General features: G+C 42.0%; 1 protein-coding gene across 1 annotated transcript in view; it reads left to right on the top strand.

Annotated features, from left to right (window-relative positions):
* Positions 1 to 13,155, top strand: part of LOC108587844 (uncharacterized) — an 84,191-nt gene extending 71,036 nt beyond the window's left edge. Inside the window, exon 18 of the mRNA XM_078346864.1 lies at positions 12,388 to 13,155. Coding sequence (XP_078202990.1) covers positions 12,388 to 12,582 — 195 coding nt within the window. The 3' untranslated portion in view covers positions 12,583 to 13,155. The remainder of the gene's footprint in view (positions 1 to 12,387) is intronic.
* The last annotated feature ends 3,205 nt before the right edge of the window (positions 13,156 to 16,360 follow it).

Below are 16,360 nucleotides of genomic sequence, written 5' to 3'. Positions count from 1 at the left end.
TATTTGAATCTATACCTAAAAGTGAAATTGTCAGGTAACAGGATATATGAACACTCAATTTTGGTGGATAATGTCAAACGTTTTTCCCAAAGTGAATACACGAATATGTACTTGCATCAGCATTGTTTAGGAGACTCTCTGAGCAGATCCACATTTTCTTCAATACTTAGTTTTGTAGTCTGACAGTCGAGGTATTAGCTCAATGTGGTCTTAATTTGCACTTGCCTAATAAAGTCGAACATCTCTTCATATTCTGTTAACTATACATGTTTTCTCTTCTGAAAAATGCTTGCTGATATATTTTGCCTATTTTTCATTAGTTTACATGTACTTTTCTTGATTTTTAGGAATTTTTGATGATAATTCTTTGTTATATATGTATATATTTTTTAAAATTTTTTAAAGACAGGGTCTTGCTCTGTCACCCAGTCTGGAGTGCAGTGGCTTGATCTTGGCTCACCGCAACCTCTGCTTCCCCGGTTCAAACGATTCTCTTGCCTCAGCTTCCCGAGTAGCTGAGATTACAGGTGCATGCCACCATGCCCAGCTAATTTTTGTATTTTTAGTAGAGACAGGGTTTTACCATGTTGGTCAGGCTGGTCTCAAACTCCTGACCTTGTGATCCACCTGCCTTGACCTCCCAAAGTGCTGGGAAACATTGCGCCCTGCCTATATATGTATATTACAAATATCTTCTCCTACTTTATAACTTGTCCCTCCTCTGTTTTTTTTTTTGTTGTTGTTGTTGTTGTTGTTGAGATGGAGTCTTCCTCTGTCACCAGTGTGGAATGCAGTGGCACAATCTTGGCTCACTGCAACCTCTGCCTCCTGGGTTCAAGCAATTCTCATGCCTCAGCCTCCCAAGTGGTTGGGATAGTAGTGCATACAGTCACACCCAGCTAGTTTTTTTGTTTGCTTGTTTTTTGTTTTTTGTTTTTTTTTTAGTAGAGATGGGGTTTCACCATGTTGACCAGAATGGTCCTGATCTAGCCTGGCCAATATGGTGAAACCCTGAATCTGCAAAAATACAAAAATTAGCCAGGAGTGGTGGCATGTGCCTGTAATAGCTACTTGGGGGGCTGAGATGGGAGAATGCTTGAACCTGAGAGACAGAGGTTGTGGTGAGCCCAGATCTCACCACTGTACTCCAGGCTGTGTAACAGAGCAAGACTCCATCTCAAAATAAACAAAATTTTTAAAATGGTTTTGATAAACAAAAGCTTTTAATTTTAAAATGGTTAAATCTCTTTATCTTCAGTGTATATGTGTCTTTGTTTAAGGAATATTTCCCTACCTCAGGGTCTAAATTATAGATTCTAAAAGATATTCATTCATAGAAGCTAAGAGGTTTTTTTCTAATTTATTTATTTTTTTTAGGAAGGGAGGAAGGCAGGAAGGGAGAAAAGGAGGAAGGAAGGGAGAAAGGGAGGGAGGGAGGGAGGGAGGGAGGGAGAGAAGGGAAGGAAGGAAATCAAGCAATGAGAGAGACATTGCCAACCTGGATCTAGAGGTCTACAAGTTGATCGCTTTTTTTTCTTTTTTTGAGAGAAGGAAAGAAAACAAAGGAGTAAAGGAGAGGAAGAAAGAGGAAGAAAAAGAAGGAGAGAGAACAGAAATGTTGCTTTATTCTTAAAAAAATGGGTATTAATAATGGCCAATCAATATTTCATTTAAACCTATGAGTAGGTGTGATGTGGTATTGACAAGAATGTATATTTTGTGTATTTAAAGTTGAGAGCTCTATAAATATTAAGTTTACTTGTTCCAGTTCTGCGTTCGAGTCCTTGATATCCTTATTAATTTTCTGTCTCATTGAGTCTAAGACTCTATGTATCTGGGTGTTAGGATCGTTAGCTCTTATTGTTGCATTGATCCTTCTACCACTATATCTTTGTTGCTTTAAAATCTATTTTATCAGATACAAGAATTGCAACTCCTGCTTTTTATTTATTTATTTATTTTTGCTCTCCATTTGGTTGGTAAATCTTTCTCCATCCCCTTTGTTTTGAGTCTTTGTGTATCCTTGCATGTGAAACGGGTCTGGATGTAGCATGCCAGTTGGGTTTTGGCTGTATCTTTTGATTGGCGGATTTAGTCGTTTTAAATTTAGGATTACTGCCATTTGATGTTAACTGGCTGTTTTATCCATTCATTGATGTAAATTCTTCTTTATGTTGATGCTCTTTACTTTTTGGTATATTTTTAGAAAGGCTAATACTGGTTGTTTCTTTCTATGTGTAATGCCTCTTTCAGAAGCTCTTGTAAAGCAGGCCTGGTGGTAATAAAATCTCTGAGTACTTGCTTGTTCATAAAAGATTTTATTTTTCCTTTAGTTGTGAAGCTTAGTTTGGCTGGATATGAAATTCTGGGCTGAAAGTTCTGTTCTTTAAGAATGTTAAAGAACAGATATTCTTTAAGAATATCGGCCCCCACTCTCTTCTGGCTTGTAGAGTTTCCACTGAGAGATCTGCTGAAAGTCTGATAGGCTTCCCTTTGTGGGTAACCTGGCCTTTCTCTCTGGCTGCCCTTAGTATTTTCTCCTTCATTTCAACCTGGTGAATCTAACGATTATGTGCCTTGGGGTTGCTCTTCTTGAGGAATATCTCTGTGGTGTTCTCTGTATTACCTGGGGTTGAATATTGTCCTGCTTTGCTAGTTTAGGAAAATTTTCCTGAAGAATATTTTCCAGCTTGGATTCATTCTCTCCGTTGCATTCAGGTACACCTATCAAATATAAATTTGGTCTTTTCACATAGTCCCACATTTCTTGGAGACTTTGCTCATTCCTTTTTATCCTTTTTTCTCTAATCTTGTCTTCTCGTTTTATTTCATTAAGTTGGACTTCGACCTCTGATATCCTTTCTTCTGCTTGAACAATTCAAATGTTTAAAGCTGTGCATACTTCTCGGAGTTCCTGCATTGTATTCTTCAGTTCCATTAATTCACTTATATTCCTCTCTAAATTGTCTATTCTCATTAGGATTTCGTCAAACCTTTTTTCAAAGTTCTTAGTTTCTTTACATTGGGCTACAACATGTTCTTTTAACTCACAGAAGTTTCTTATTATCCATCTTCTGAAACCTGATTCTGTTAATGGGATGCACTTGTTCTCCATCAAGTCTTGTTCCCTTGTTGATGAGGAACTGTGATCCTCTTTAGAGGGAGAGGCATTCTGATTTTGAGTATTCTCAGCCTTTTTACACTGGTTTCTTCCCATCATTGTAAATTTATCCACCTGTCGTCTTTGTAATTACCAACTTTCAAATTAGGTCTCTGAGTGGACATCCAAGTTGTTAATTCCCAGGGCCAAAATATGAGCAACCCACTGCACCGGCCAAAACAGCGGCGTTAAGACGGATGGTGCAGGCTGGGCGCGGTGGCTCACGCCTGTAATCCCAGCACTTTGGGAGGCCAAGGCGGGTGGATCATGAAGTCAAGAGATTGAGACCATCCTGGTCAACATGGTGAAACCCCGTCTCTACTAAAAATACAAAAAATTAGCTGGGCATGGTGGCACATGCCTGTAATCCCAGCACTTTGGGAGGCAGAGACAGGTGGATCACTTGAGAGCAGGAGTTTGAGACCAGCCTGGCCAGCATGGTGAAACCCCATCTCTATTAAAAATATAAAAATTAGTGGGTTCATTGGCTTACGCCTGTAATTCTAGCACTTAGGGAGGCTGAGGCGGGTGGATCACAAAGGAGTTCAAGACCATCATGACAAACATGGTGAAACCCCATCTCTAATGAAAAAATACAAAATTAGCTGGGCATGGTGGCACATGCCTGTAATCTCAGCTACTTGGGAGGCTGAGGCAGGAGAATTGCTTGAACCCAGGAGTCGGTTGTGGTGAGCCAAAATTGCACCATTACACTCCAGCCTGGACAACAAGAGTGGGACTCCATCTCAAAATAAATAAATTTAAATATATTAGGCATGGTGGTGCATGCCTGTAATCCCAGCTACCCAGGGGACTGAGACACAAGAATCGCTTGAACCTGGGAGGCAGAGGTTTCAGTGAGCCTAGATCACCACTGTACTCCAGCCTGGGTGACAGAACAAGACCCTGTCTCAAAAAATAAAACTTTGATCTTTTGAGTCATTAATCTTCCTGCAGTTAAATTTTACATATGTTTAGGGATCCAATTTTTAATTTTTTTGTACAGATAATCATTATTTTCAATCTCTGTTGAACACCCTCCGCCAAGTTGATCTAACATGCTCCCTGTGTTATTGTGCAATTTGAGTTCTTTAAGAAGAATATGTCAGGAAATTAGATGTGCAAGAGGTGGACTGAAGGAAAATCTTGTAAAGGATGAAGGGAGAAGGGAAATGGAATAGTCAAGGATACCCACAATTCAGGTTGGACACCTGTGAAAAGAGAAGGAAGGAAGAAGAGCTGGCTGGGGATTATCTCAGACTTGCAGCTTTGAGAAAGCCCTGGATTAGCCCCGTGGGGAGCCCCATAACAAAGACTGCCCCCTAGAGGAGTCCCACAGATTCCAGCTCCAGTGCCTCCACCGTCTCATTCACTGGCTGAAAGCAGCTCTGGGGGAGTCGGCTTTGGGAGAGTATTCACGTGAATACTGCCATAGAGGGGAAAACACAGCACTTGGAGGCTGTCCGCTAGCTACACTCCTTGCAGCAGATTCTCTTGGAGGGAGGTCTGAACAGCACAGCTTCATGGCCACCAGGATACGGGAGTTTCATATATACTGAGTTTATTATCATTATGGACTTTCTGTTCTACTCCATTGGTCAACTTATCTATGCCTGTGCCAATACCAAACTATATCTTCATAAAAAGTTCTCATCCTGGTAGGGTGTGTCTCCTTCTTGCTCTTCTTTAAAAGTATCCTGGCTATTCTTGGTCCCTCACTCTTCCACATATATTCAGCGGTTTTAGGCAGAAGAGTAACATGACATCTATATAGTAGCAGGATAACTGAAGCATTAGTGTGCAGTATTATAGGAATGAAAGCAGGCTGAAAAAACTTCTGGGAGATTATTTCAACAGTCCAAGAGAAAAGGAGGTATATATTGAGTGGATTTGGGCGGTAGTAGTGAGAAGAGACTGAAGGTTATAGACATAATAGGATAGGGCAGAAAGAGAAGAGAAAGGGGAAACTGAGATAATTCCCATGTTTGTTTTTGAGATGGAGTCTCGCTCTGTCACCCAGGCTGGAATTCAGTCTTAGCTCACTGCAGCCTCCGCCTCCCAGGTTCCAGCAATTCTCCTGCCTCAGCCTCCCAGGTAGCTGGGATTACAGGCACGAGCCACCATAGCCAGCTAATTTTTTTTTTTTTTTTTTAGTAGAGATGGGGTTTCACCATGTTGGCCAGGCTGGTCTCAAACTCCTGACCTCCAGTGCTCCACCTGCCTCAGTCTCCCAAAGTGCTGGGATTACAATCGTGAGCTACTGCTCCAGGCCAACTCCCATGTTAATGGCTTGGATGGCTGCCCAGACTGGGGCCTTTTACTGAGTTAAGGAATATGGGAGAAGAAACAGGTTATAGGGAAAGTTATTTTGTTTTGTACTTGCTGGTTGGGTATATATTTTAAGCCATTCAGTGTATAAATGGATATAGCAGTCCGGAGCTCACTCAGACTGGCTTTGGGGGAGTCATAAATCTGCAGGCGTAGTTTAATCTTAGTGTTAGAGAAAATATTCTCCCAGGAAGGCATAGAAGAGGAGTAGACTGAGAACCTTGGAGGATGCCAATATACAAGAAGTCAAAAGAGGAACTATCTAAAAACTTGATAAGAAACAACCAAAGGGGCCAGGCGCGGTGGCTCATGCCTGTAATCCCAACACTTTGGGAGGCAGGTGGACCAGCCTGACCAATATGGAGAAACCCCATCTCTACTGAAAATGCAAAATTAGCTGGGCATGGTAGCACATGCCTGTAATCCCAGCTACTCTGGAGACTGAGATAGAAGAATCGCTTGAACTCAGGAGGTGGAGATTACGACGAGCCAAGATTTTGCCATTGCACTCCAACCTGGGCAACAAGAGCAAAACCCCATCTAAAAAAAAAGAGAGAGAGCAGGGTCTCAAAGAGACATTTGTGCCTTTGTTGCTATCATCTGAGTGTATCCTCCCAAAATTCCTAAATTAAAACCTAATCACCAAGGTGATGATATTAGAAGGTGGGAACTTTGGGAGGTAATTAAGTCATGGGGGTAGAGCCTTCACGAATGGGATTAGTGCTTTTATTAAAAAGACCCCAAAGCCCAGCATAGTGGTTCACCCCTATAATCCTAGAACTGCGGGAGGCTGAGGCGGGAGGATTGTTTGAGTTAGAAGTTTGAGATCTGCCAGAGCAACATAGTGAGATCCCATCTCTACAAAAAATAAAAAATTAGGAAGTGTGACTTTATGTGGTAGATGAGGAATAAGAGAGAGAGAAATTCTTATATTTTATGATGGGAAGTCAATAATACCTAAGGTTGAGAAATCAAGTTGTGGCAATATAGTCAAACTATTTAAATATAGGGAGGTGTATCCTAAAAATCCAGTTTAGAGTTGAGAGTAGTAGCTAGGCACCATGGCTCACACCTGTAACCACAACACTTTGGGAGGTGAAGGCAGGAGTATTACATGAGCCCAGGAATTCAAGACCAGCCTAAGCAACATAGTGAGACCCTGTCTCTCCAGATGATAATGAAAAATAAAAAAAATTAGCTGGGCACAATGGCATGTGCCTGTAGTCCCAGCTACTCAGGAGGCTGAGGTGAGAGGATCACTTGAGCCCAAGAGGTTTAGGCTGCAGCCGTGATTGTGCCACCGTACTCCAGTCTGGGCAACATAGTGAGAACCCCGTCTCAAAAAAAAAAAAAAGAAAATACTTGAGAGTAGATAACTCTAGGGAACAGGAAATGGAAGAGGTTTCAGGAGAGGAACTTCTGTTTTTCCTAACAAAGCCCTATACCCCGAAGTCCTATAGATCTATTTAATTCTCTATATACATATACCTGATAAAATTAATTTCTAAAAAAAGGAAAAGTATGGACATGGCTGTATCTCCTCCCCTTGTGCTGCGCTTCATCCTGGCCCCCCTTTCAAAAAATCAGGCAACTAAAAACAAATGGCAAAAGGCAGGACTAAATTTGAAATAAGACAAGTGAGGGACATAGACATGTCAGAAGCACAGCCCATAGCAAGCTCAGGTTCTACTGTTATCAGAGGTTGTTGTATTCAAGTCATTTTGAATGGTTTAGAAAAATCACAAGTTTATGATCTACATGACAAGTAGAGTCCCCACATCTGTGGTCTGTTTTGATTGGGGATTGGAAGTCTGCTAAATCCTTCGAAGGTCTTAATGGGCTCCTTCCTAAGGTCCTTCCACTGCCCCCTGATCTCAGTCTATTAGACCAGGACCCTAACAGCATCATCAGTTAAAAAAACTCTCACTGGGCTGGGCGTGGTGGTTCGTGCCTGTAATCCCAGCACTTTGAGAGGCCGAAGTGGGTGGATCACCTGAGGTCAAGAGTTCAAGACCAGCCTGGCCAACATGGTGAATCCCTGTCTCTACTAAAAATACAAAAATTAGCCAGGCATGGTGGCCTGCACATGTAATCCCAGCTACTTGGGAAGCTGAGGCAGGAGAATCGCTTGAACCCGGGAGGCAGAGGTTGTATTGAGCCAAAATCATGCCACTGCACTCCAGCCTGGGCGACAGAGCAAAACTCTGTCCCAAAAAATAAAAGAAAAAGAAAAAAGAAACTCTCACTGGCTACCTTGGTTTTTGGTTTCTCACCTCCTTATCCTTTACCACAAATCCCTAACCTTAGGTTTTGTGTGTCTGTGTGTCTGTGTGTTTTACTTCTTTGCACTGGCTGTCAAGAACTGACAGAGAAAAATTGGATAACCTTACCAGTGGTCACTATTACAAACCTAAGAGTTTCTCATCTCACTTGGATGCTTCAGTTGAAGAAACCCTGTTCAGCATTTCTTTAGTCCATCAGTTTTCTCCTCTCCTCATAATGGCATCATGTGATTGTTGTAAAAATTCAGCAAAATAACACGCTTGGTCCAGGGTCTGGCACAGGGACAGTGGGTATCAGTATTATACACAAATTGTTCTCTAGTTTTTATCTCTCCATGTCTTGAGCTCCATACTTGAATTTTGAATAGTCCCCCAGGGTCTTTAGACCCCTCAAAATTCTGCCCAGGCATTCCCTATATTGATGAATGAGACATCATTTTCACAAACTAGAAATATCAGCCATCTCCACCACCTGCCTTCTTCCCTACATTCATATCATCACAAAGTCCTGCCCATGCCCCCTCTTGTTTGTCATTTAAATCTGTCTATTCTCTATCTTTACTTTTACCGCCCTGGTCTGCTGGTCTATAATTTTCACTGATTATTGGAATGCCTTTCTTTCCTGGATCTTCATGCTATTATTTTTTTTTTCCTTGACACAGGGTCTTACTCTGTTGCCCAGGCTGGAGTGCAGTGGCATGATCTCAGCTGACTGCAACCTCCATTTCCTGGGTTCAAGTGATTCTCCTGCCTCAGCCTCCAAGTAGCTAGGACTACAGGCACATGCCGCCATGCCCAGCTAGTTTTTGTATTTTTAGTAGAGATGGAGTTTCACCGTGTTGGTCAAATTGGTCTTTAACTCCTGACCTCAACTGATCCACCAGCCTCAGCCTCCCAAAGTGCTGGTATTACAGTCATGAGCCACCATGCTTGGCCATGCCATTATTCTCTTCCCATTCCAAAATAGTATCCATATTGCCACTAATTTTTCTCTTTTAAAAAAATGGACTGCAAGTGCACAAAATTGGTTTTACTACAATCCTTGGATTGCAACATACTGTCATTAGTCCATGCATGGCCCTTTTTTAACTTCATATTTTAATGAAATAACAAACAACTGTTCCATGAAAGTGACTGTATATTCAAAGTGACAGCCAAACACAGAAGGAGCAGAGAAACCAAAGAATAAGGCAGACAAATCCAGTTTGTGAGTGAAAGTTGATTTGTTTGTGTAACTTATGGATGGAGCCCTGGTTTTTGGTTTTTTTCCCCCAAGATGGAGTCTTGCTCTGTTGCCAGGCTGGAGTGCAGTGCCATGATCTCAGCTCACTGCAACCTCTGCCTGCTGGGCAAAAGCAATTCTCCTGCCTCAGCCTCCCAAATAATTTGAATTACAGGCACCCGCTACCACGCCTGGCTAATTTTTGTATTTTTACTAGAGGCCGAGGTTTCACCATGTTGGCCAGGCTGGTCTTGAACTCCTGCCCTTGTGATCCACCCCCTTGGCCTCCCAAAGTGCTGGGATCACAGGCATGAACCACGCACCCAGCTGGCCTTTTTGTTCTGAGACAGAGTCTCACTCTGTTGTCCAGATGAGTGCAGTGGCGTGATCTTGGCTCACTGCAACCTCTGCCTCCACAGATCAAGCAATTCTCCTGCCTCAGCCTCTGGAGTAGCTGGGATTACAGGTGCCTGCCACCTTGCCTGGCTAATTTTTTTTTTTTGTATTTCTAGTGGAGATGGGGTTTCACCATGTTGGCCAGGCTGGTCTTGAACTCCTGACCTCAAGTGATCCACCCGCCCTGGCCTCCCAAAGCACTGGGATTACAGGCATGAGCTACTGCACCCAGCCAGCACCCTGGTCTTGAGTGGCAGCAAGGCAGGTAGATCTTCATACTGTTACCCTCCAAATCCAGGGCTCATAATATCTAGGGAAAGGGTCTATGTGTTCCAGCAAGACAATTGAAGGCAAACCTCCAGAATCTGCAAGAATGCTGTAGGCATCATAGCCTATAATTGTGTGCTAACATCAAGGTTGACATGTTCTTACACTAAGAACAATAGATAGGAATCAGAAGGCATTCACAGAACTGGGGCTAATCAGAAGTCAATATAATGGATTAGCGTCATAGATGGAGTCACTTCTGTCTCCACAGTAATCATGATCTCACCATCTAACTTAGGAACTAGTATATTGATCATCATTTACTTAAGGTTTCTTCTATTTTCTGTTTGTCTACCAGCTGTCCACCAAGACCCAGATTCTGAGTTTTTAGCTTATCCTTTTATTTTGTAAAATAGAATTTAATGCATATATGTGTGTATATATATTGTTTACTCTTCATTTCTGTAGCTATAAAAAGTGTAAGGCTGGTGTTAGAGACAGAATACATGTTCTTAGGTACTGCAAGGAAATCAGCATTTAGACAAAAAGTTTTCTCAGCAAATCAATTTTACTTTCTGCAGAAAGTACTACTCACCAGCTATCTTACCATGAGAGTGCAATGAACAAAAGAAAGGCAGGCATGTTTATTCCTTACACATTGGGTCCTTACTGCTCTGTCTGATCTCTGTTGGCATGGTGGCTCACACCTATACTCCCAGCATTTTGGTAGGCTAAGGTGTATTTTTAGTAAAGACAGGGTTTTGCCATGTTGGCCAGGCTGGTCTTGAACTCCAGACCTCAAGTTATCTTCCTGCTTCAGCCTCCCAAAGTGCCAGGATTACAGGCATGAGCCACCTCACCTGGCTGGTGCAGGTCTTAAGAGCAAAAACAGGTTTCCCAGAAAAGAAGGAATTTGCCTCAAAACTGGAACTCAGAAACCCTCCCTGCATTCCCAGCTTGCTGGCCTGCCCTGCAGCCCTATAAATTGTGAACTTACTAGCTGCCACAATTACAGGAGCCAATTTCTTAAAATAAACTTTCATTTATTCATTCTAGATGGATAGATAGAGTCTCTTGAGAACCCTGACTGATACATACCCCAAGTGCCCTTAACCTTCTGTATGGATAAACAAACTGTGGTCCAGGGGCAGTGGCTCACACTATGTAATCCTAGCACTTTGGAAGGCCCAGGCAGGAGGGTTGCTTGAGCCCAGGAATTGGGAGTCCAGCCTGGGCAACATAGTGAGACCCTGTCTCTATCTACTTCCCTGCCAACAAATTAGCCAGGTCTAGTGGTGCATGCCTGTAGTCTCAGCTACTCAGGAAGTTGAGACAAGAGGATCACTGGAGCCCAGGAGGTTAAGGCTGTGATTAGCCATGATCTGCACTCCAGTCTGGGAGACAGACTGAGACTCTGTCTCAAACAAACAAATGAAAAACAACTGTGGTACATCATCTGAACGACTGAATAATACTTAGCAATGAAAATAAATGAAATATGGATACATGCAACAACAGGGATGACTGAAATGAATTATGCCAAGAAGCCAGAATTAAAGGGCTATGTTACTGTATGATTCTATTTATATAAATATTTATGATTCCATTTCCTTTCTGAAAAAGGAAAACCTATAGGGTTGGAAAACGGATCAGTGGTTGCCAGGGGCTGCGGGCTGGGGGAGAAGATAAAATACAAAGGGGTCTAGGGAGATTTGGAGGTGTGATTGAACTCTCCTATAGTTTGGTTTGGTGATGGTTATATGACTGTATGTGTATATCATCTTCATAAGAATGTACTAAAAAGTGTAGAAAAACATTTATAAAATGAATAGGATGCAGTCAGGTAAAGAAGATTATTTTATGTGATTATTTGAAAAGAAACGCAAAAGTCAGCAGTATAACTGACTACTTAAATATGTTATATATACACATGTATACATCTATACATAGAGATTGAGAGTAATTCTGTAACATAGTAACTACCTTTAAAATTGTTATTTACAGTGAATTGTAGGATATGTACTCTATGTAGATGAAATATGATTTGATTTTTTTTAAAAAAATTTTTTTTTGAGATGGAGTCTTGCTATGTCACCAGGCTGGAGTGCAGCCGTGTGATCCCAGCTCACTGCAACCTCCATCTCCAGGGTTCAAGCGATTATTCTGCCTCAGCCTCCTGAGTAGCTGGTACTACAGGCATGCACCACCATGCCCAGCTAATTTTTGTATTTTTAGTAGAGACAGGGTTTCACCATGTTGGCCAGAATAGTCTCGATCTCTTGACCTCATGATCTGACCACCTTGGCCTCCCAAAGTGCTGGAATTACAGACATGAGCTACTATACCTGGCCCGATTTTTAAATTTTAAATCCTTAGGAAATTTATGCTGGCCAGGCACGGTGGCTCACACCTGTAATCCCAGCACTTAGGGAAGACGAGGCAGTCAGATCACAAGGTCAAGAGTTCGAGACCGTCCTGGCCAACATGGTGAAACCTTGTCTCTACTAAAAAGACAAAAACTAGCTGGGCGTGGTGTTGCATGCCTATAGTCCCAGCTACTCAGGAGGCTGAGGCAGGAGAATTGCTTGAACCCGACAGCTGGAGGTTGCAGTGAGCCGAGATCACACCACTGCATTCCAGCACTCCAGCCTGGAGACAGAGCAAGACTGTCTCAAAAAAAAAAGAGGAGGAACGATCCAAAATGGCTGATCGCTAACATCTTGGGATTGCAGCTCCCAGTGAAAGCGCAGAGAACGAGAGGACGCCACACTTTCAGACAAATTTTTGTCACTCATGGAGCAGAAGATTCCCAGTGGAGGAGCCGCACAGGTCGCCAGTGTGACTCTTGTGGCCGGTGCAGCGGTTTTGCCAGCACCTCGGCGTGGCAGCTCTTGGTGCAGAGTAAACGGGACGGGTTCCCCTTCTGACCGACGTTTGGAGCTCCAGGAAGGCAGAGTCGCCTATTACAGACTCAAGAAGGAAGCCACACTGAAATAAAACAAGAAGACAAGATTAGAGAAAAAAGGATAAAAAGGAATGAGCAAAGTCTCCAAGAAATGTGGGACTATGTGAAAAGACCAAATTTACGTTTGATAGATGTACCTGAATGCAACGGAGAGAATGAATCCAAGCTGGAAAATATTCTTCAGGAAAATTTTCCTAAACTAGCAAAGCAGGACAATATTCAACCCCAGGTAATACAGAGAACACCACAGAGATATTCCTCAAGAAGAGCAACCCCAAGGCACATAATCGTTAGATTCACCAGGTTGAAACAAAGGAGAAAATACTAAGGGCAGCCAGAGAGAAAGGCCAGGTTACCCACAAAGGGAAGCCTATCAGACTTTCAGCAGATCTCTCAGCAGAAACTCTACAAGCCAGAAAAGAGTGGGGGCCGATATTCAACATTCTTAAAGAACAGAACTTTCAGCCCAGAATTTCATATCCAACCAAACTAAGTTTCACAACTGAAGGAAAAATAAAATGTTTTATGAACAAGCAAGTACTCAGAGATTTTATTACCACCAGGCCTGCTTTACAAGAGCTTCTGAAAGAGGCATTACACATAGAAAGAAACAACCAGTATTAGCCTTTCTAAAAATATACCAAAAAGTAAAGAGCATCAACATAAAGAAGAATTTACATCAATGAATGGATAAAACAGCCAGTTAACATCAAATGGCAGTAATCCTAAATTTAAAACGACTAAATCCGCCAATCAAAAGATACAGCCAAAACCCAACTGGCATGCTACATCCAGACCCGTTTCACATGCAAGGATACACAAAGACTCAAAACAAAGGGGATGGAGAAAGATTTACCAACCAAATGGAGAGCAAAAATAAATAAATAAATAAAAAGCAGGAGTTGCAATTCTTGTATCTGATAAAATAAATTTTAAAGCAACAAAGATATAGTGGTAGAAGGACAAATGCAACAATAAGAGCTAACGATCCTAACACCCAGATACATAGAGTCTTAGACTCAATGAGACAGAAAATTAATAAGGATATCAAGGACTCGAACTCAGATCTGGAACAAGTAAACTTAATAAATATTTATAGAGCTCTCCACTTTAAATACACAAAATATACATTCTTGTCAATACCACATCACACCTACTCATAGGTTTAAATGAAATATTGATTGGCCATTAATACCCATTTTTTTTAGAATAAAGCAACATTTCCATTCTCTCTCCCTCTTTTTCTTCATCTTTCTTCCTCTCCTTCACTCCTTTTTTTCTTTCCTTCTCTCAACAAAAAAGAAAGAAAGAAATCAACTTATAGACCTCTAGATCCAGGTGGGCAATGTCTCTCTCACTGCCTGATTTTCTTCCTTCCCTTCTCTCCCTCCCTCCCTCCCTTCCTTCCTCTCTCCTTTCCTCCTTTCCTCCCTTCCTGCCTTCCTCCCTTCCAAAAAAAGAAAAAGAAATGTATACTAAAAGAATCCAATAAACTGAGACTTATTGAAAACAAAAAAGGCCAGTCATAGAGGTTCATGCCTATAATCCCAAAGCACTGGAAGGCTGAAGCAGGAGGGTCACTTGAGGCCCAAAGTTTGAGATCAGCCTGGACAACATAGCAAGACCCCATCTCTAAAAAAAAAAAAAAAAAATTAAAAATTTGGCTGGGCATGGTGGTTCACACTTGTAATCCCAGCACTTTTGGAGGCCAAGGCAGGCAGATCACCTGAGGTCAAGAGTTCAAGATCAGCCTGGCCAACATGGTGAAACACTGTCTCTACTAAAAATACAAAATTAGCCAGGTGTGGTGGCACGTGCCTATAATCCCAGCTACTTGGGAGGCTGAGGCAGAAGAATCACTTGAACTTAGGAGGTGGATGTTGCAGTGAGCCAAGATCACACTACTGCACTTCAGCCTGCAGACTACAGAGTAGTAGTCTTGCTCTGGAGACTACAGAGCAAGACTCCATCACAAAAATAAATAAATAAGTAAATAAAAATTTAAAAATTAGCTAGGTGTATTAGTCCATTCTCACATTGCTATATGGAAATACCCAAGACTCTGTAATTTATAAAGAAAAGAGGTTTAATTGACTCACAGTTCCGCATGGCTGGGGAGACCTCGGGAAGCGTACAATCATGGTGGAAGGCACCTCTTCCCAGGGTGGCAGCAGAGAGAATAAGAATCAGCAAGGAAATGGGAAACACTTCTAAAACCTTCAGATCTTGTAAGACTCACTCCCTATCATGAGAACAGCATGAGGGAAACCACCCCCATTACCTCCGCCTGGTCCCACCCTTGACACATGGGGATTATGTGATTACAGTTCAAGATGAGATTTTAGGTGGGGAAACAGCCAAGCCATGTCACCAGGCAACAAAGCAAGATCCCATCTTTAAAAAAAAAAAAGTATCTTCCTTCTTGATTAATAATAAAAATAAATAAATAAAACATGTTACTGCATTTGGCTGTGGTTCTAAATACATTGGATTATTTCCAATTTTTTGTTTGTTTTGTTTTGTTTTTTTGAGGTGGAGTCTCACTCTGTCACCCAGGTTGGAGTGCTGTGGTGTGATCCTGGCTCACTACAACCTTTGCCTCTAGGTTCAGTTGATTCTCCTGCCTCGGCCTCCCGAGTAGGGAGTCCCAGGACTGCAAGTGCACACCACCATGCCCAGCTAATTTTCATATTTTCAGTAAAGACAGAGTTTCACCATATTGGTCAGGCTGCTCTTGAACTCCTCACCTCATGTACCGCCTGCCTTGGCCTCCCAAAATGCTGGAATTACAGGCATGAGCCACCACACCTGGCCATTTCCAGTTTTATACTGTTATGAATAATGTTGCCTGAGTGTTAGTTATATTAAGTATATATAATCAAGTGTTTATTAATCCCTTTCCTGAAAAGCTTTGATTATCCCTATTGCCTGTAGAATAAAACTCAGTGTGACTTATTTGGCTGCACCTATAGGTTCTCTCATGCTGTGGCTTTTGTCTGGGTCCAGCCAATGAGGAGAACTGGCTAAGCTTGCCAGATAAAATACAGGACTCCCAGTTAAATTTGAATTTTGGAAAAACAACAAGCATTTTTTTTTTTTAGCCTAAGTATTTTCTATGTAATCTGGCAATCCTAGTACTGGCAAGAAGGAGGGAAAAGAGAGGATAGTATTCCCCCAGCTTCCTGGCTGCTGGGTAGCCACGGTGGGCTGGCAGGGCACCCAAGTCACAACCCCCGTAGCCATCACCATACAGCTCACCAGGTTCTAGTAAGTGGTCCTTCCCTTTCCTGTGTCTATAGAAAAAGAAAAAAAAAAAAATCAGCCAAGCATGTTGGCACTTGCCTGGGGTCCCAGTTACTCAGGAGTCTGAAGTGGGAGGATCATTTGAGCTGGAGAAGTTGAAACTGCAATGAACCATATCACGCCACCACACTCTAGCCTGGGAGACAGAACGAGGCCCTGTCTCAAAAAAACGAAAACAATAAATGACTGTGGTACATTATCTAAACAATGGAATAATATTTAGCAATCTATAGGATGCAGCCAAATAAGTCACACTGAGATTTATCCTGTAGACAATCGTGATAACAAAGGATTTTCAGGAAAAATAAATACTTTATTGAATGTTCACAGCAACACTATTCATCATAGCATAAAACCAGAAATAGTCTTAGATATTATTCACACAATGGACTGTGTAATGGAACTCAGAGTGGTAGTTAACAGCTCCAGCTCTTACT

This window comes from Callithrix jacchus, chromosome 12, assembly GCF_049354715.1.
Source record: "Callithrix jacchus isolate 240 chromosome 12, calJac240_pri, whole genome shotgun sequence".
Classification (NCBI taxonomy): Eukaryota; Metazoa; Chordata; class Mammalia; order Primates; family Cebidae; genus Callithrix; species Callithrix jacchus.
Note: the sequence above shows the minus strand (reverse complement) of the source record. Positions and strands in the feature narration are given on the sequence as shown.